At 43.0% G+C, this 18,548-nt stretch overlaps 1 protein-coding gene across 4 annotated transcripts in view; it reads right to left on the reverse strand.

Annotated features, from left to right (window-relative positions):
• Positions 1-18,548, reverse strand: part of YLPM1 (YLP motif containing 1) — an 865,271-nt gene that overhangs the window by 829,090 nt on the left and 17,633 nt on the right. For all 4 annotated transcript variants that reach the window (XM_069208481.1, XM_069208482.1, XM_069208480.1 and 1 more), the window contains exon 2: positions 3,529-3,708. In XM_069208481.1, the coding sequence (XP_069064582.1) occupies positions 3,529-3,708 (180 nt within the window). The remainder of the gene's footprint in view (positions 1-3,528; positions 3,709-18,548) is intronic.

Genomic DNA, 18,548 nt, shown 5'->3' on the forward strand with positions numbered 1-18,548 from the left:
AAGGGTGGGGAGGGGTAGGAGCAGGGAAAAATGTGCTCTTTATAAAGTGATCAGACCCATTACCATGTTGTTTAGAAGGTTTACTGCCTTTGAAGGAATATATCTTAAAGATTCCTGCAGGCATGTGTCCTATTATGGCCCTAATGTAGAGTATACGACGCTCTTCAAGAAATATGTAACATGCTCCTGGAAACCCAGCACCCAATAATAATTGCAGGGGATTTTAATGTAGTCTTAAATTATTTATTGGATAGATCTTACGGTAGTAAGGCTTGTAGATCTCGGAATTCTCTGGCATACATTAAAGTGATGATGGAGCAATATGCGCTGATTGATGTTTGGAGTGAACTACATGGTTGCTTACGTAGCTTTACCTTCCCTAATAAGAAATTTAGACATCATTCCAGAATAGATTATTTTTTATCTAAGAATGTAAAAGCATCGGTGAGGGACATACAGCATATCCCCGCCCATTTATCTGACCATGCTGCTGTCATGTTGACTGAGGGAAGATGGTCTGCGATCAGTAAAGAGGTGGACACTAGATCGTTCCCTAATAGCTAACGTAGAGGTGGTGGAAAGGCCATCAAGGGAAACTAGATGTTTTTTTTAAGACAATGCGAACTCAGTGGCACCTCATGTGGTGTGGTATGCATATAAAGCTTTTATTATTGGGGTTCTGATCTCTATTTTTGCTCAGAAAAATAAAGAGTATAGGTCAGGTATTCAGATTATTGAGAACAAATTGAAGAGCTTAGAGGAAAAACTAGTGGAGGCCTATCAGACCAGGAAAGAGGATGAGTTGATTGTATTAGAAATGATGTCTAAACGTGCAGCTCTCTCAGTTTTAATAGAGTCACGTGTAAGAGAAAAATGGGAGGCAAGCAAATTCGGAAATTTTGAGTATGGGGAATGTTCAGGGAAGCTATTGGCATGGAAAACTAAGCTTGGTCTGGTTAGAGACCGAATCTCTGGGATAAGGGACCCTGTCACAGTGGTGGTTGTAACAGACCCCCAAGCAATCCAAAGAGCATTTCAGAACTTTTTTGAAGTTCTATATAAAGATGATTTATTGGAAGTGGGAGTGGACGGGATGCCAAAGATAGAGGAATTGATGTCAGAGAGAGCTGATGAGGAAAGGGTGTCTGATGGAGGAGGAGCTGCTGGAGGCAGAAATACTTCAGACCATTGACAAAGCGAAAAAAGGGAAGGCAGCAGGCCCAGATGGTTTGCCGGCTGAGTTTTATGTGAAGTTGAGTAGTATTTTATCTACCATACTTAAAGAGCTTCTTAACGCAATTTGGAGAGGAGAGTGTCAATTGCCAAGGCCTTGCAATGACACTAACTGTTATATTAAAACCCGGGAAAGATGCTTTGCGAGTCGAATCTGCCAATTTCCCTATTGAATAGTGATAACAGAATATTTACAAGTATACTTGCTAGGAGGTATGGGAAGAGTATTGCTCCTCTGATTCATGCAGATCAAAAGGGGTTTATAAAAATAGATATATGTATCAATTATCTCACAAATTAATTGGTATGGCGTCAGTATCGGGCCTCCCTCTGGCAGTAGCGATTCTTGACGCTACCAAGGCATTCGATTGAGTGAACTGGGGTTATTTAATATATATATTAACACAGTTGAATTTTGGCCTGAGGTTTTTGGGAGCAATCCAAAATATTTATGCTAAACCATCAGCGAGGGTTCTGATAAACGGAAGTCTAACCTCTCTGTTTTTTATTAATCGAGGGACAAGACAGGGTTGGCGCTAGATAGACTGACATGGATAACACAAAGTTTTGGACAAATCAGGGTATCAAATCAATATGTGAAAGACCGAAATTATGACATGGAATATGAATAGTCGTACTAAGTTAATAAAGGAAGAGATAAGGTATCTTGGAGTTAGGATCCCACGAGACTTAGAGAAAATATCAATGATAATTCTGAAATATTTGACGCATCAGATAGATAAACTATTGCTAAGTTGGATACAGCTCCGTTTGACTTTATACAGGTGGGCAAATGTGGTTAAAATGTTTATCCCCCCCAAAACGTACTTTTCTGCTTAATATGATCCCATTGGAATTTGAGGAAAAACAAATACAGGATGTACAATCAAAGATTGATAGTTTTATTTGGGCTTATAAAGGAATCAGGATTGCCAGAAAGAACCTACGTAGAAGTTACTGTAAGGGAGGAATTGCCCTCCCGGATATTCAGTTATATGTATAGGCATTTTAGTTAAAAAATATTAAAGATCTACTTGTAGCGGACGAGGTGTCCCCACAAAAGGCTTTGTTCAGGGGCAAAGGGGTAGGTGAGCGTAACTATTGGTATAAATTTGGTCACCCGAGGTTCTACAAAAAAGTACGTTTGAAATCCCTAAGGGCGGCAGCCTCCATTTGGGCAAGGATCAGGAAAATTACTAACTTATCATATTATAGCACTAGGCCTCCCATTTGGGACTCCCCTGGAACTCCTGAATGTTTTCAAGATGCTCTAGCTTGTCTTTTGAAGGAAGAAGGTAGGGGGGAGACTTTAAAACCCCAGGAAACACTTAGTTGTGGCTTGATATCCAGATTCAAATACAATCAATTGCAGGCATGGGCAAGATCGTTAAAGGCAGGAGAAAATGAGACTAACTAGTTAGTGGAGTTCCTGCATAAGAAACAACCATGTAAGAAGGAAGCCGCCACTTACTATAGAATGTTCTTGGAGTGTTTAGACGATTCAGAGGAGGTACGGAATTTTCCAGGCTCTTTATGGGAGGAGGTGGCCAGCAGGGAGGAGATCAATACACTATGGACCGGTTCATGGCAACGTCTCTATAGAGTGGTTAAGCCAGCAGCGCTTGAGAAAAATTATCTATTCGTTCTGCATAGAGCATATTACAACCCAAAGAAGCTAAATAGATTCAACAATAATTTTCATTCATATAGCCTGTAAAAAGTGTGGGTTAGTGGGGGCAGATATCCATATGTTGATGTCATGTTCTTACATTTCAAATTTTTGGAAGGATGTGTTTGAGACTATCTTTTGTGATACAGGCCCCACTGACGGTCTCCCCGGCTTTAGTTTTTTTTTGGTGGTAGTTTAGAAGTGACAAACCTTTCAAGTGTTCATAAGAATTTGGTATTTTATTGAATACTTGTGGCAAGACGCGAGATTTGTAGACACTGGCTTTCTCCCACCCCTCCCACTTGGTGGGAATGGGTGGAGGCTGTAATGAAAGTTTGTCAATTAGATTTGTGTAGAACTGGAGTTAAACGTGTTAAGGAATTATGGCAACCATGGGTGAGCTGGTTTTCTCCAAACACTAGCATTAATTTTAGTGCTTGAGGTTATTGTCCAATGATTATTTCCTCTCAAGGTACAGCTGATACACATTTACTTTTTCAGTCTTCCGGGCAAGGCTAGTCCTTATCTGGTTCAAACAGGATCTAGATATGTATTGGGTCCGGCTATTATGGAAGTGCTAAAAGAAATATTACCAAAAAAAAAAAAATTATACTGAATCACCTCACCTGCATGTGTGGTGGCTGCTGAATAATTTGCTGGTATTGCTGCAGTAGCTGCTGCAGCTGACCATGTTTAAGCATTATTCCTTGATACTGGTAGCCAATGCGGTGCTCTTGGTGCTGCTGCCAATGGGCTGCTGCTGCTTGTAACTGTTGCAGCCGGTGCTGCTCCATGGGGTCGTCAAGCTAGGAAATAAAAAATAATTATTAGTTTCAGCTAAAGGTAAAGAAGAAAAATATATTATTTAACTCCAAGCTTTTAATTGCTAAGCATGAGCATACTTTTATTAGATGAACCGGAAAAAGGCTCTGGAATCTAAACAAAGTACTTCAAGTTGAACCGCTAGAGACTTCCAGACTTCATTCCCTCCATTTCTATCCAGTTCAGTCCTATTGTGTATGTTACAGCTCTTAACTTTGCTTATCATAAAAGCTAGAACGTCTACGGATCGTTTTTGGTCTTGGCAATAAGTAAGCACCTGCACATTTCAAGTACTGTTTTGGATCAAAAATGTACTTTTAATCTGTTGCGTCTTCAAACTACCCAACTTAAAAAAATAAAAAAAACAAAAAAAGGTAAGTCCCAGGACATTATTCTATTTGATTTCACAATTCTGTTTTTTTACTCTGGGCACCATGTTCCCATATCAGAGGAGCTCTTTCACTGAATTACAACATGCCAAAAGCAAGACTTTGCTACGGGAGCCCTATAGACACACATGCTACTGCAATACAGTGTGTAGGAAGCTGCCTGGTGTGTGGTGAGCACCTATGGGGTTATCACCTTATACCAGGTATACCCTGTTAGTGAAGAGTAGGCAGTGTCTAGGAAGCCAGGGTGCTCTATAGGGAGCTGTGGACGAGCAGCCAAGACTTATGTAGGAGACATGCAAGCCGTACGCAATACCGCTATAGTCAGACATCCCTTACCCACATGAAAGAACTACACACTGTTACAAAAATAAAGGTACTTTACTATGGCAACATAAATACTATAATACATTATAGGCAATACCACAACTGAAGGTAAGTAAACATTATATACACATTAGCAATCAGAAAACAGTACAGAAAGCAGTGCGCATTGGTAAAAGCAATAGCAAACGGTGAGGGCCCTAGGGGTGGGCCAAACGATACACTAAAAAAGTGGAATGTGAAAGGCAGTTCTCCACCCAAGGAAGTAGTATCAGTAGTGGGGAGCTGGAGGAACTTGCAACCTCAAGAGGTAAGGACCAGGTTGGCTAACCTGGCCACTCATGCTCCCAGAGGCCTCTGCCCACCTTGGACTCAGAATGGCAAAATCAAGTGGCCACCTGGAGGATCTCTGGGAACCACCCCTGGGGTGGTGATGGACAGGGGAGTGGTTACTCCTTTTTCCACTGTCCAGTTTCACACCAAAGCAGGGACCGGGGGTCCCAGGACTGATGCAAAACCGGTTTATGCAAGGTGGGCACCAATTGTGCCCTTCAAAAGCATACCTGTGACACAGGGAGGCTACCCCTCCCAAGCCATGTGACAGCTATTTCCAAGGTAAAGGGGCCCCTCTCTCCCACAGGAAATCCTTTGTTCTGCCTTCCTCTGCGTGAGCTGGTCAAGCAGCAGGAGGGCAGAAACCTGCCTGAGGGGTGACAGCAGTGCAGGCTGCACAGAAAACCCCAGAATACTAGTAGGAGCAATGCTGCAGGCCCTCTAAGGAGCCCCCAGAGTGCATGTAATCATACAATCAATACTGGCAACAGTATTGGGGTATGATTCCAATATGTTTGATACCAAACGTGCCCAGGTTTGGAGTGACCATTATGTACCTGTGTCCAGTACACGTGTAAAATGGCTTCCCTGCACTTAAGTCCAGTGTAATGGAGCTGGAGTTTGTAGGGCTTAACCCTTTTGCTGCCGGGCCTTCCCCACTCCTAGGCAGAGCTTTTTGTGTGTGGCTATTTTGGGTAGTTCGCGCTTGAGCAGTCTTAACTAAGATTTTAAGGCATCTTAATTGCTAATTCAGTTTGATTGAACAGAACCCCTTAAGGGTCGAGTGGAATCTAAAAATAGCTCGACCTCATAAATTAAAAAACTCGCCAGGAGTAGATTTTGAGCCCCAATAGGAGACTTGGGAACAAGGCTGATCTGGGAGCCGCAGCAAGGCAGACATAGCAGATAAATAACATTTATAAGTTCCCAATGCAGAGTCCGCTGGACCAGGCTAAGGGGTGCAGATAAAGGGTCAACCTGTTTTGCTGTACACCACACCACAAACCTGCTCAAACAGCCAGTGTATACCAGTCTTGGTGTAGGGACACCGAGCTGACAAGATAACAGTACAGACTTTAGACAGAAGGTCAAAAGCCATCAATTGCCTCGCTTAATCTCCCGCATGAAGGCAGAGTGTCGCCAGGTTCGAGTGAGAACCCTCCTCTGCTGCTGTAACAGAAGATCCCCCCCAAAGGTGTAGCATGATCATAGACAGACGGCTATGCTCAACAGCTTAGAACACCAGACTCCGACCCCAGTTGAGGGCCACAAGGAAAACTTGGGCCCAGTCATTACTGATCTTCTTGAGAACTCTAGGCAGGAGTAGTATAATATAGTAGTACAGGCAGAAGAAAACGTACTGGAGGCCGGAGCGCCACTTGACACAAAAAGGGTACCCAAGCAACAGCCACCTGCAGTGGCGTACAGATCCAAGGAAGACTCTCCTCACTGCTGAACTAAGATCTTGCACCACCTCTGGTTGAAGCTGCCATTCATGATCCACTTGGCATCTACAGCAGAGTTTGTCTGCTCCGACATTTAGAGAACCTGCCAGGTGTTGAAACACCAGGTAAATCCCCTGACATTTCATCCGTATTGCAATACCACATGGTGGTGGTGGTGGTATCAATAAACACCCGCACTAGCATTCCCTTTATAGACACTAGAAATCCTCTCAAAGCAGTCTGATCGCTCAGAGCTCGAACGGGTTGACGAGGAGCCTGGATTCCACCAGAGACCAGAGGCCTCTAATCGCCATCTCTCCCAGATGGCCACCCCACGCCAGGGGTGATGCATTTCTCACTACTGACATATCTGGTGGGGATGGGAGAAGATTTTACTGACAATTGCAGTTCAGTAACCACCACTGGAGATCCTTTCCAGTGCTCCCCAAGAGAGACCATATCGGAGAGATTCTCCAGAGGTGACACCCACTGGAACTTCAGGCACCAATGCAGAGCCCTCGTATGCCAGCAGGAATGTGTCACCAGCATGAAGGCCATGAGGCCCAGTCTCACCGAAATCCAGGAAAAGGCTGAAATATATGCCTCATAGCATGAATATTATGAATTCACCGATGAGCTCAAAACAGCACTGCGTCCAGAACAGCTCCAATAAAAGAGGGCATCTGAAAAGGGGACAGGTGTGACTTCAGCACATTGGGATTGAACAGACTACCACTTTGGAAACAGACTACCACTTTGGAAACAGACTACCACTTTGGGACAATGTGGAGAACACAGCAGCCTGATGCCATCAACCTCCAGTGTTGCAGGTGATAGCCTATCCTGCCTTCTTCTGAATGCCTATGGTAGTCTGAGACGCTTGGAGGCTGCGGCTGCTGGGGGAGCAAACCTCTCACTACCTGAGCCACAAGGTATGTAGGTAGTGTGTCCTTGGCTATGCTGTGGCTGGGAAGCTGTACGGCGTGGTGGCTGGGAAGGTAAAGACGTGGCTGGAAGACCCTTCGATGGGCAAAAAAGGAGCAGAAGGCAGACTGGGGTTTGCGAGGGGTCATGAAAAGGACCTGGTCGTAACTCTGCTGTCCTTAAAGCGTTCTAGTGCGGAGTCTGCCTCATCTCTGAAGAGACGGTAGCCAAAGGACATGCCCATGAGCGGGGTCTGAATGTCCCCTGAAAATCCAGTGGTTCCCAACCAGGTGTAGCACGTCAGAGCCATCAACAATGAAACCACTCTGCCTAGTTAGTCTCTTGTATCCAGCCCACAGCATATGGAACCTAGCTTTGTCCCTCCAGACAGCAATAGCTTGGTAGTGAGTATGGCTCGGGGCTCTTCCAAGACCATAGGCAGCATCTTCACAACCGGGTCCCAGATCAAATGGGATAACCTGACCAAAATGTACCTGGTGTCAGTCCCGACCCGTCCAAGGGGACCGACGTACGCGCAGTGAAAACCTGCCGGCGGAAGACCAGTAGGGGCTCCTAAGCCAAGCCAGCAGGGCTCAAAGGCACTCCAGCAGAGACGGGCCACCGAAATAGGAGATGCATTGCCTCAAAAAATGCTGAGTTGGGCAGGAGTCGACCTGGCGCCTGGGAACTCTGGGAGGAGCAGAGACAGCAAAGACGCTTGCTCAACAGCAAATCCAGGTCTCAAATGCTGGCGCTCCCTCAGCTCTTTGGATGACTTCAGACAGTTGTAAAGTTGAAGACCTTCTATTTCTTGTTCTTTTCATGCTTGTGGGACTTACCCGAATGTCAGTGACAGGCACCAAAGGGCTTAAGACCAGCCTTCCTCACAGACACCCCGTCACACCATGAGAATGCCTTAAAAATCTTCAACAAAAGGGATGGAAAAAAGTCAGTCAAAAAGTGGCTGGGAAAAGCTTTTCTCCGTATCTGTGTTGAAGTGGTAAAAGAAAGAACGGACTTCCGCAACCTGGGGTGGTGCCTATATAGGCACTACACTCATCACTTCAGGCACAAACAACTCTACACGGAGCATAACGCAGGCTATATCAGATAAAAGCAATTAGGGAGGTGGTCATTTTAAATATTGCTGCACTGCCCAAGCAGTTGAGTGACAGTGACCCATCAGGTCTCATAGGGCCATTAAATTATTATCTATAAGTACATCTGCCCTCCATGTTATACTGATTCCAAGATATATGAGTGCATCTTCAGAAATATTAATCCATAGAGGTATATTTCCTGGCAGGTCTGAATCCATTGTTTTGTATAAGACCGCTGTGCCCAAATTAATTAATTTTATAGAAACTGTAGCTTCTATATTCCCCAAGCAACCAAAAGATCCTTGGAATGGTTGACCGAGATTGTGCAACATAAGAGGATATATAATTTGCATACAGCTATGTTATTTCTTCGGTGGGGCAAATGTCTACTTCAAATCTTTTTGTTTTCACCAGCGACCTAACCCAGCATATCAATGGTCCTATACAAAGTGCAAACAAAAGAAGGGAGAGCAAACAGGCCTATCTCGTGCCTCTGCTTAAAGTGGTGTGACATTTACCCATTGAACCCAACTAGGGCTTAGTATACAAAACTGTGACCATCTAATAAAAAACCTGGCCAAAATCACCCTAATACAGCAAACAGAAAGGGCAAGTGTATTTAATCGGAAGCATTTCTGGAAGCCAGTTATATAGTCTCCTTAGGTTATGCCTGTTGGAGAGCCCGGACATAATGCCAGTATGATCTTTATGGACAAGAGCGCTTACAACCAGTCAGCCTAGTTGCTAGATTTGACTACATGATTGGTGTCGGAATATTTAGCAGACAAATTGGCGGATAGACGTTGCATTCATGTTTGTGTTTCTCTTTCTTATGAATTACAACAATAGCAATATCGAAGGTTTGGTGGGAGCATTATTTCCTTCCAGGGCTCTCAATATACCTATATCGAAAGGGGTCATTACTGCCAACAGTTTGTGTAGCACCACCAGCACCCTGTTGTAACTCACCCCTCATTTTCTCCCGAGGATGGAAGATCTTATGAATCCAGGAACAAGGCGATCACCCCATATTCAAGCTAAGAACTTTGCCTCATAGATATTATAGTATTGGGCAAAGGTTTTTGTAACTTCCCTTTATGTAATTCTGATTTCTCCTCTACTGTCTCAAATGATTCCCACATATTTATCCTCCTCCCTAACCAAGGCAAGTTCCGGTCAGCCTGGTTTCCTTCCTCATAATTTGTGCTACATTCTGGGGTAATTTTGGAGTGCCGCATCGTGTAGTCTACTGATACTCCTGTTTGAGAGTTGCAAGCTGACTTAGTTAGGGGTTCGATCTATTGATCAAGACTATCGCTAGTGCTTGAAGACTAATACCTCGATGTTTGTGAGCTTTTTTTCCCTTTTTAAATCAAACAGGTTATGTTTTGTATCCTGCCATGAAGAACATGGTACTTTGATTCTTGAAGCCCCTAAGCATAACTTACTGTAAAGTCAATTGGCCCCGATAGTATGCCTGTTACATCTTGCTCATTTGACTAGTCAAAACAACCAGGTAGGCTTTTCTGTCCAGAAGACATCATAAGGCTAAAATGAACTACACATTTCGTCTGTTGCCTACCAACTCTCCTTTGGTAAATCTGTGTAGTGAATCATGAGGTTTGAGGTGTTCCTAGTCTCCAGAGAATCTGTGCAACTTCAGAACAGAACCAAGTCACAGGATTCAGCACAATACTTGGATTAGTCTGGTGAAGCCAAGCATGCTGCATCATCAAGCTGCAGCCAAAAGCAGAATGTGAAGGTATGTATACATCACTGAAATTGTTCCCTAGACTGGTTGTTTTGATTGAAGTATGAGCCCAGTGTGCCCTCTACCTGTCACTGCATTAATAGGTTTTCTTCCTCATATAAGAAATTCTACCAGAGGGCCCTCAAGCACACTAGCATGTACTTGGCTGCACCACTGGCCCGTCTGCATATGGCCAACCAAGATGAACAAAAATAAAAAATTAACCACACTGCAATACTTCTAACAACCTCAATAAAAACGTACTGAAATGGAGAAGACATATTGCAGCAAAACATGCTTCCATGAGGGTGATTTCACGACACTGTCTTCCCAGAGCTATACATGACTGATCTATCTAGGAAAGTTTAAGATCAACTGCATATTCAACCCAAAACCAGACTCTCCTCTTTTTTGCACATGTCATGCTGCTAAACATGGTATGACATTTTTCAAGTACAAAATAGCTGGCGACAACCTAGGCTTTCACTCTTCATAGAGATTTAGCAATTACACAAAGATGTTCTCTTTCTTTTCTTCTTCCAGTCAGCTTGATTGCAGGGATCTCGTGGCTCACAGCCTCCAGGCCCAACCTCCTATCCCCTAATTTGTGACTGTGTGCAAGTATTTCTGTGAAAAAAATCAGCAACTCACACAAGTACATACTCCTGGACTCTTCTTTGCAAGATTTCCCAGCTTGCCAGGTTGTTTCGAAAGAGAACAGAAGGTCAGCATAGGTTTCACTCTTCCAACGAGAAGACTAACCCTAAACTGTTCTGCATGCTACCTTGGTATCCATATACTCTGCCAATCGGCTGGTGAAGGGAAATTAATTACCCATCTCTCGTGACCAGAGCCTAAAACCCTTGGAGCTGCAGTATGCAAACATTCTAACAATCAAGGAAGAGTGCATCCTCCCGATGTCTGAATTTCCCTGGTAAACCACAAGAGAACAGCACTGCACTCATCGTTCCATTGTGTTACATGTGGCAGGTCACACCATACTCAAAGAAAATGGCAACTAAGGATCTGAGTAAGCAGAGGTTACTTTGATTTAACCAACATATGTGGCACAGTTCTGAAGATCAATTGACTGCTCTACTGTAAATTATGCAGATTACGCTCACCTCAATGAGACTTGAGGAACTATTCCCTTTTGCCCACCTAAGCCCAACAAAAAAATGGCGTCAGTTAGTGTACGCTAGGATTAGGTAGAAGTGTTTTTGGTTTTTTTAACACGGCCTGTGTGCCATGTCACCTAACACTCCATGTCATATGCCAGTCAACTCTCTAGCAGGCCATAAAGCCCTACGGTAGGGTGCATTATGAGTACATGTGAGGGCATATCTGCATGAGCAGAAATGCCCCTGCTAGGTCGGTCGATTTTCATACATAGTGAGTAACCAGGGAAGCCATTTTAAATATACGTGCTGGACACTAGTCAATAAGAGTTTCTCAGCTACATGATGGCTTCACTGAAGATAGGGATGTCTGGTATCAAACATCTTGTATTGGTGAGCACACACTGATGCCAGAGTTGGAGTCACCAATACATGCACCAAGAGGGCACCCTAGAGGAGCCTTCTGAAATCCTCCGAACTACTAGTGTGTTAACCAACTGGTCCAGACCCATAAGGCCACCACAGACGCAAGTGCTCATGGTCAAGAAACCTGACACATAAGGACACCCCTGCATCCATCACCCACGCGCCTCAGAAGCAAGTCAAAGGTGCACCTATGCCCCTTAACACCCCACGTTTGCAAAGTACCTATTCGTTGTCCCTGACTGCTGCCCCTCCCCACCCCCCTCCCCCCCCCGACAGCCTGCAGCCTAAATCCAGAGACCAATCCCCAACCAGCCGCTGCACTGCTGCAGAGAGTGAACGGTCGTGGTCCTGACCCTTTTGCCCAGTACTCACCTTAAGTCTACATCATTAGTCCTGCGAGCCATCAAACTGCTTGTTTGCTGAATGTCTTTTCCTTCCACAGGCTAACACTGAAGAACTCTGAAACTGCATCGTCGATTTTTACAACTGAAAAGCATTGAAGCTTAGTAACACACTTACTTTATAACAAAGTTCTTGGGTTCAAAGTATATATATAACAAGCGTTAGCAATACCAACAGGTCTCAAATGTGAAAGTTAGAGCCATTGGCACTGTAAGTAACTATGTCTTTCACCCATGTGTTTTGGTTTGGAGTAGAGTAGATGTGTGTGGAGTGGAAATATGTGGGTTGTAATGGATTTATTAGCTGTGGAGCGCGGACGTTTAAACACTACAGGCACAAGCCAGACCCTCAAGAAATGAGCACACAAAGAGATGAAGACAGGTAATCAGAGTGAAGGTGAGACTTGCGGAAAAAAGTGCACAATAGCAGACCGGTCTCGGGGCATAAAAAGGAAACCGACATGCATGACACACGGACAAACAGGTATGTTTAAGTGTGAGTGACAAATGCTGCTGCATCCAGACCCAGCAATACAGACACAGTAAGCAAAAAGAATACAAGTAAAAGCCTATTTGTACCAACAGCCAACGATAAACGAACAGGCATAGAGCTACAGAAACAAAACATTATACACTTGGCATTAGACCAGAGGTCTTCAAACTGGGGGGCCGGCCCCCCTTGGGGGGCCTCAAGGGATCCCAGGGGGGGCGCCCAACTCTGGCCAAAAGAAATATTATACAGATAACAAGCCTTTGTTTCAAGCAGAAGCATGTTATTGCAGTTTTAAAAAGGTAACGGTACCTAACTGCAATGTTTAAATAGGTTTAGACCTATTTAAACATTGCCATCTTTCTAAAATAATTCTGAAAAATTCTGAGGGGGGGCCCAATGATTTTTATTTTTCAACTGGGGGGGCGTGGCATTAAAAAGTTTGAAGACCACTGCATTAGACTGTAATAGTCAGAACAGTCCCGAGAGGGCACCACAATAAAAATAGCATTTGGAAGAAACATGGTCATGTAACCATATAACCAGCCCCTAGAAGGCATAACCACATGACAAGGCCTTTCGAACACAAACTATTGCCAGCTGTAAAACAAAAGCGCCAGCCATGAGGAGTGTAAGGAGACATTGAATGGTGAGAGATGTTGGATTTTAGTCACCCACCCCACCTAGTGTGGGGACTCAGATGCCCTTGTCAGAAAGAGCACATTGTGCAGAACGTTTTTATGGTGTACCCATGGTCCTAGAACCACCACAGGCTGAGTTATGGGCAAAAATGTGTCGTAAAAGGAATGCCCCGGAAAGCATTATGGGCGAGTTCCCCCCGAGTGCAGTCAATATTGTATTATCAGCTCTCCCGACGAGCGAACATCGGCTGGTTCCCAGGAAGATTCTCTACGTAAAGATGAGGTGGGGTACCAGCGGAAAAGCGCTCTGATACATTTGGGTCGATTTTGCCATGAATAAAACCACAAAAAAAAAAGAAGGATAAAAAACACACACCACAACTACACGCACTTTCTGATTAGATAAAATAATAAACAAGTGAATGCCAAATGCGAAAAACCAACCATGAGCAAGAATCCTAGCTGTCTGGAAAACACCAAGGTGGTGAACACAAGCGCTTATTGATAAAATGGTTTCGAAAACAGGGGCAGAAACCTGTGCATCAGAGCACAAGCCAAGGCAGGAAACAACAAAGTTACCCCAAACAGAAAAACAATCAAAGCGTAAGGAAACTGTACTTGGCCGGTGATCCTCAGCCAAGAAAGGAAGTGAGGTATCATCTGCACAAATTAGTTAAGAGGCAGCAAAGAAGAGCAACACTGCTATCAACCTAGGGTAAGCAGCAGGCAGAATCAAAGTCATTTTACTGAATACATCAGGTCTTGCAGACAGATCCAGTGTTATTTTGCTAAATTACTATGCGTTGAGTGTGTCTAATGTATTTCCTCTGAGTACAACAAATGCTTAACACGTCCCTCTGATAAACCTAACTGCTCGCCCACACTACCACAAAATAGAGCATTAGTCCTTTCTACTTTTGCCTCTGTAAATCAGGGGATCCACAGACTCTGCATGGAGTAGTTTTTAGTGCACGGTAAAGATAGCTTCCCACAAGGATTCATTACTATAATGTTCTACTCAGGAAGAAATAGGAATGTTCTTATAAGGCTACAAAGTATCCAAAGATTTGCTGTCCGTAAAATGACAGCTGAAACAAAAACTGTTGTCAATTTAAGAGTATACACATCAAGTACTTGAGGACGTATTCAATTAAATTGAGTCAATGGCCTCTTCAGCCCACATTTTTAGATATTTATGGATTATTTTCAACAGTTACACATTATAGTGAAATGTCCCCGAGAGTGCGGTCCATATAAAAATCGAATCAAGTATTACAGGTCAAACCGATTTAGACTGGACCCATATGAAAATTCCAGCAAAGGCAGCACTTCAAATCAGTTACCATTACTTTAAAAGCCAGCAACAGAGGGGAAAAAAAGAGGGAGAGCAGCTTACTTAAAAAGATTTGAAGGGCGGGGAAGGAAATGACGACTGAACAAAGAAGTGGGCTATTAACCATCCATCCACCAGGCTTTTCCAGGTATGGTGACTTGGAAAAGAGTATGTGCAGGCTGGCATATCCAAAACGGAGAAATACCGTTTACCAAGAAAATCATCATCTGCAGCATGCACGTCCAAAAAGCACAAACAAGCCACGCCTGCATCAAATACTTTAACATTCCACACATGTAAGCAAGGAAACCCACGTTACAGGAAATAGGTAAACCATTAGGCAGTCTCTACAGAGGTAAAGGTAAAACATTTTTTTTCTGCACAACAGATCCACTATCACCACCTATGTTGAAGGGATATAAGGCACTATCGTTCGGAAGGGAGTGACCTCTGGCAGTCACTGAGTCACCTGACTTTCCTCTCAGTGAACTCCTACAAAGGAGGGCAAAAGCTAAAGAAAGCACTTCAAATGACTTGCACTGCATGAGTGTTACAAAAGTTAAGAAAAACGCAAGCACCTGGACAGCACGTGCAAAGATATCTAATTCCCACAATATTTGGGTTGCTTTTTACGCTGGCGCCTATCCTTGAAACTATGACAATCTAACTCCAGAAAAGTGACAAAATACGTTCTTCAAAATTAGCAGTGTGCTAAAGAGGAAAGAGAGCCCCGAGTTACTTGGCAATAATATTGTAATTTGCCACTCGTGCCCTTGAGCAGTGATATTATTGCACTTCAACTCTACAACGACTGATTCACAGGACAGTGACGACGAGCTATCATGGCTTACTCCAAGAGATGGGGAGGTTAAGACAAGGCTTTACCAGCCAAAAAGTAATTTTATAATCTATACGCAGGTCTCACCTTTCTAAAGATAAAGGCTAACAAAAACTATAATGCCATAATTAGGTTAATGTTATATATGAACTGTCCCGAGTTGCCACAGGACACCACAGTACACGCTGGACTAAAATAAGATGATATGTCAAAGGATTTCCAATGTTACTTCAAAGACCAAAACTTAACTGTCCATTAGTTTCGATATGTAACAATTTGATGTTGCCGATGCGGAGTAGGGTCATCACCTCCTTCTCAGCAATTACGAACACTTTCCACTCCTGGACTTTTGTAGTGACCGAATGCATTCTTAGTGATAAGTAATGATTTGCATCAATTAAACTAATTAGGTCAACACCTGAACAAAATTATTTTGTAGTACGAAAGTTCACAGCTGGAGACGGTGTCCGTTATGACCTGGAGTGGGATGGAGACCCAAGGACATTCCATTCACTAGAATTCAAGTTCAGTAAGCTGTTGGGAGACAGAAGTTGGTTACTACAAGTTCACCCTAAATTTGTCTCTAGGTTTTGGGCAGCGGTGGAGATCAGAATTATACTCACTTGAATTCTCGACATTTATATTTTATAGAAACATTATTTGTTCTGGCAAGGGGGGCCTCACTTTGTGCAACCCTTGAGGGATGGGTGTTTTCCCTTGTGTAGGCCTCCTTGTATGATTTAAGTGGCCTATCAGTACCCTGAGCGCCTTTCTTTTCCCTATCCTTAAACCCCATTTTTTTCATCGACTATCTCGCTCGCAGCCTAAGTGCCAGCGTTTTCCTACTGGCAGGGGCATCAACAAATCAGATATCGAGTAGTGAGATAAAGGGCGAGGACTTCGGCCAAGACCAGCATTTTTACCCAAAAGCACAGACGGAACCTATTTCCAGCAGTTTCATAACCAGGGTGACTTGGTCTAGCCAATGGGACGAGATCCCTTGGCCTAGACAAAGACAATCTAGATTCCTCTAGACTCACTAGGAAAGCTTAAGAGCAAGTATAGGTCCCAACAGGCTCACCTCTCTGTGGCTGAAATCAAAGAGCCTCTCCTGGAATCATGTTGTCATGCTAAGTGTTGCTTCACCTCGTCACTGGACTGGGACATTCACTCGAAATTTCTCATGAATGTCATCCCAGCAACTCCTAATAGGTACTCCACATCTGTAGAGCGCATCTTTAAAATACAGGGAGCAGCTTCTAAAGACATGAAATTGACATACAGAAAAATACCCATACAAGTCCCAGGTATCATGGATGTAAAAGATGTTAGTTGCGTAAGAGTAAACTGTGTGTAGGGAGGCAGTAGACCTAGACTCCTTAGGGGTGCATGTAAAGACTCGCATCACGGCGTCTAGGAGTGCATGGACGATACTACGTGCCTTGCTGATAGGTAAGAATATTAAAACTAGGGACTAACACCGTACGGCTTTAACCTATTTGATTTTGGAAACGCAACACGTTTCGTTTACTCAACTTACCTATGCGATCCCTCTTGTTTGTTGCATCTTATCTTTTTAGCTTAGAACGAAACGGCCTCTTTGATTGTACTGAAGTTACCTTGACTTCTGGATTTACACGTAATACACGATGTGACCACTTATCGATCCATTTTTTATATAGCGGTTGTAAACATTATATTTAATGGCATTTTGTTCTTTTGGATCAACTAGATACGTATTTTTCGAGTGGTTATTGTGGAACATCACACACCTGTTGGAAAGACTTTAAATAATTTTTGAAATAACCGGAAATTCTCAAGGTACTCCGAAGACAATACTCTCAATGCTAGATTATTTGTAGCTGTGCACGAATATTTGTATTCGTTTGGATTTTTGAACAATACTCACATTGTGCTTTGTTATCAGTAAGGATTGATGTGGTGAACGGGGTATTACACTTGTTGGCAATTACATTAGCGGTTAAATTTTGATTTTAGGGTGATTGGTAGCACTTGTTCTCTCTACGTAGGTGTTTATTGATTTAAACAAATTCGAAACAATATTGGTTTTATTCCTTTCATTTTCCTCTCATCTCTCCATTGACTGTTTTCTTTGAATTCTAATGTGTCCTTTTTCTATCTCTATATTTATATAAATCTCACATATTTTGTATTATACCCATTATAGAGTCTGAGCATTTTGGTTACTAATACCAACTATTTATTTATGATATAGAGCCCTGAAGAAGTCGCTGGGGATTAGAAGAATTCCCCATGACGAAACACGTGTTGGTTCGAAGTATTCTTCATGGATGTTGCTGTAGCAAATTTTGATTTTGCAAACCATTAAATTCCTGAACTGGATTGGACTTTAAAACGATTGTTGGAAATTTCTTGTTTGTATTTTCTTTGAATTCACTCACTTGGATCTTGACTCACTTGATCAGAATTATACTCACTTGAATTCTCGACATTTATATTTTATAGAAACATTATTTGTTCTGGCAAGGGGGGCCTCACTTTGTGCAAAAAAAAAAAAAAAAAAATTTTTTGGGGGGTTCATTTTGAACCCTTGAGGGATGGGTGGGTGTTTTCACCTCGTCACTGGACTGGGACATTCACTCGAAATTTCTCATGAATGTCATCCCAGCAACTCCTAATAGGTACTCCACATCTGTAGAGCGCATCTTTAAAATACAGGGAGCAGCTTCTAAAGACATGAAATTGACATACAGAAAAATACCCATACAAGTCCCAGGTATCATGGATGTAAAAGATGTTAGTTGCGTAAGAGTAAACTGTGTGTAGGGAGGCAGTAGACCTAGACTCCTTAGGGGTGCATGTAAAAATGTGACTACAAATCTAAATTATGCTGTCACTAATATTAGCCCGAGTTAAATGAACAGCACTCAGACTAAGAGGAAGACTTTGAGCACTTCTTCAACCTCAAGACACTAATTTTGACACCCCACTGCAGTTAAACAGGCGAACCACCCGAGGGGTTGTGTTAACGTCAAGCTTTACGCAGATTAAAACAGCTATGTAATAAAAGGACATTATGATAGCTTAAAGCACTCATGATAATGACTATAGTCGCAAAATCACTATACTGAACAGTCAGAGGCTAATACATTTTCTTTCCATACCATACAACTGAATTACTGAAAACCTAAGGCTCTATGCCAAATCTAAGCCACTACCTATTTTTCAAACATCCTCACATCAACTGCTTCCCTCGTCCTTTGAGGAATCCAGTACAGGATTTAAAGCATTCCCGCTAACACACACAAAGGTAATGCTTAAATATACCTA

This window comes from Pleurodeles waltl, chromosome 9, assembly GCF_031143425.1.
Source record: "Pleurodeles waltl isolate 20211129_DDA chromosome 9, aPleWal1.hap1.20221129, whole genome shotgun sequence".
In the NCBI taxonomy this organism is placed as follows: domain Eukaryota; kingdom Metazoa; phylum Chordata; class Amphibia; order Caudata; family Salamandridae; genus Pleurodeles; species Pleurodeles waltl.